Source organism: Chenopodium album, chromosome 7 (genome assembly GCF_948465745.1).
Source record: "Chenopodium album chromosome 7, dcCheAlbu1.1, whole genome shotgun sequence".
Lineage (NCBI taxonomy): Eukaryota > Viridiplantae > Streptophyta > Magnoliopsida > Caryophyllales > Amaranthaceae > Chenopodium > Chenopodium album.
In genome coordinates this window covers 45,973-48,741 of record NC_137840.1, presented here as the reverse complement: position 1 = coordinate 48,741, position 2,769 = coordinate 45,973, and the positions used below count along the sequence as shown (strand labels likewise).

General features: G+C 39.7%; 1 protein-coding gene across 1 annotated transcript; it reads left to right on the top strand.

Moving 5' to 3' along the window:
• Positions 1-903: 903 nt before the first annotated feature.
• Positions 904-2,230, top strand: LOC145639817 (uncharacterized). The gene is made up of 4 exons (XM_081691147.1): positions 904-1,095; positions 1,177-1,452; positions 1,568-1,685; positions 1,797-2,230. Exons 1-4 carry the CDS (start codon positions 904-906, stop codon positions 2,228-2,230), a joined length of 1,020 nt encoding a protein of 339 aa, XP_081547273.1.
• Positions 2,231-2,769: the final 539 nt, after the last annotated feature.

The window sequence follows — 2,769 nt, the reverse complement described above, 5'->3', positions numbered from 1 at the left end:
CTACAAGTACTGGGAGAACTGCTAGTTACTCCCCACAGATTATGGAACCTTAATGTTATTTGCAGGTGAAGAGTAGTTCCTGTTGAATCTGGGCTAAGAGCAGAGTGTTTACTTTATTTTTTTGCAGTTTTTTGAAGACTTTATTTAGTTATCTTTAAACCTTCTCTTTTGGGATTATCGGATTTGAGGTTGTTTTCCCTCGTTGGAAGTGTTTAATGTTCATTTGGGATTTCTTTCACTTTACTTTATTTATCTCAAATATATTAACCATTTTCTTTATTCCCTTTTGGTAACCTTTAGAGTGACATTTCCGTCTCGACGTTATTTCCGCTAACGTCATGCCTTATGTTTTAGACAGGGTGTTACAGTTGGTATGAGAGCAAAACGTTCTTCAACTCTCATCGAGTTTCTACATTTTTTCTACGAAATATGTAGTTATTGTTATCTAGAAGTTTAACATATTAGGCTTCAAGAAGTTTATGAGTGAGTTATTTGGGTAGGAAGAAACCAAGGGTATATTTTTTTCTCTTTTTATGTGTTGAGTCTTGATGTGTTTTATAAGCTAACCTGTCTGCTCTTTTTGTAGAATGCCTCCACAAATGAGTTCTAAGAAGATTGTTGCACGACGCAGGCGAAAGGCGATTGAGGATGCCATTTTAGCATTGGCAAATCAAACTGTTGCACCTCCTCCTATTTAAGGGAAATTAGTCTTTGATCGTTTTGACCGTCATAGACAACCTACCTATGAAGGAACCGCTGACCCAATGGTTCTAGAAAGTTGGCTCAGAGAGATGGAGAATTTGTTCACTGCAAATAATTGTCCTCCGCAAGAGAGGGTGCCAATCGGTTCCTATTATCTAAAAATGGAAGCCGACAACTGGTGGAGTACAGTTCGTGAAGTGTATGGTGGTGCCTAGTTTTGGGTGGGCACAATTTTCTACCAGGCTAAAGGAAAGATTTTATCCTGATGAGCTTCGTTGGCAAAAGCAAGAAGAATTTTTGTCTTTGTCTCAGGGGTCTATGTCGATCCAGGAGTACACAGACAAGTTCACTGAGTTATCCCGTTTTTCCACCTTTATTGTGCCTTTAGAATCTGTGAGGGTAAAATGATACATCAAGAAGATGGATCTTAAGGTTAGGACCAATGTCCTAAGTTCTGATGCAAGTTCTTTTCAGGGTGACTACGAGATTGCACTTAGCATCCATGCCTTTATCCAAGAAGAGGAATCTACAAGGAGCATGAGTGTGAAGAAGTCGGTTGTTACTTTCTCTCAACCCCCGGCTAAGAAGCCAAAGATTGACCCTAGTAAACAAGGAAACTATCTGCAGGGATCTGGTTCTGGTTCGAGTTTCAGGTTGGGTTCTCACTCTAAGTGTCGTACATGTGGAAAAGACTATCATCCAGGAAAGAATTGTGATGGATCTACAATTGTATGTTACTACTGTAAAGAGGTGGGTCATAATTCCTTCAAGTGTCCTAAGAACCCGAATGATTCTTATCCTCCTATTGTTAAATCTGTTGATCATTTCGCTCCTGTCAAAAACCGCATTTATGTGATGACAATAGGCTAAAGTAGACGTGCAACCGGATGTGATCTCTGGTACATTCTTTGTTAATTCTGTACCTGCTTATGTGTTGTTTGATACTGGAGCTACTGTGTCTTTCATTCCTAGTGACTTTGTTGGTAAAGCTAATTTGACTAGTTGATCACCTGTAAAGTTTTTGATATCTCTCCCTTCTAAAGAGAATTTTCTGTGCCATAATGAGTTTAAAGATGTGCTTATTGATATCTTAGGGGCTAAGCTTTTTGCGGATCTGAAAGAGTTTTCAATGATCGAGTTTGATGTGAGTCTCGGGGTGGATTGGTTGTCGAAATATCATGCAACCATCCATTGTCGCGATCAAAAGGCGATGCTTCATGGCCCTAAAGGAAACCGTATCTCCTATTCTGGTGTCATGGTGAAGAAAGGCGTGAAGTTTGTTTCCGCTCTAAAAATGAGAAAGATGCGACAAAAGGGCAATGAGGTCTTCCTTTGTGTAGTGAAGGACCTATCTCTGGAAGAAAAGCTTGGGAGTATTCCAATTGTTTGGGAGTATCTGGATGTGTTTCCTGAGGAATTGCGTGGTATTCCCCTAGAAAGAGACGTCGAGTTCATCAATATTGATTTAGTTCCTAGTTTTGCCCCAATATCAAAGGCTCCGTATAGAATGGAGCCTCCTAAATTGTAAGAGTTGAAAACTCAATTGCAAGAGTTGATTGACAAGGGCTTTATTAGGCCGAGTGTTTCTCCTTGGGGTGCTCCTGTCTTGTTCGTCAAGAAGAAAGATGGTAGTATGAGGCTATGTATAGACTACCGTGAGTTGAACAAGGTGATTATTAAGAACAAGTATCCTTTGCCCAAAATTGAAGACTTGTTTGATCAATTAAAAGGCGCAGGATTTTTCTCAAAGATCGATTTGAGGTCTGGATATCATCAGATTCATGAGTACCTTTATAAGTGCGTCGTGGTCTTCATAGATGATATATATACTTGTCTAATTTAAGGATGAAAAAGATCATGAGGGGCATTTGAGGCTGATTTAGATGTTCTTCGGAAACAAAAGTGGTTTTCCAAGTTCTCTAAGTGTGAGTTCTAGTTGAAAGAGGTTGCTTTCCTTGGCCATTTCATTAGTAAAGACGGGGTTAAGGTGGATCCTTCTAATATCAAAGCGGTTGTTGAGTGGGAAAGCCCGAAGAATGTGTCAGAGGTTCAAAGTTTTCTAGGCTT

Bases quoted from the DNA above. Each gene is read 5' to 3' on its own strand.
- LOC145639817 (XM_081691147.1), top strand. From the start codon at position 904: ATGGTGGTGCCTAGTTTTGGGTGGGCACAATTTTCTACCAGGCTAAAG. The intron at 1,096-1,176 runs GTGAGGGTAAAA...AGTTCTTTTCAG, and splicing joins TTATTGTGCCTTTAGAATCT to GGTGACTACGAGATTGCACT. The intron at 1,686-1,796 runs GTAAAGCTAATT...TTGATATCTTAG, and splicing joins CATTCCTAGTGACTTTGTTG to GGGCTAAGCTTTTTGCGGAT.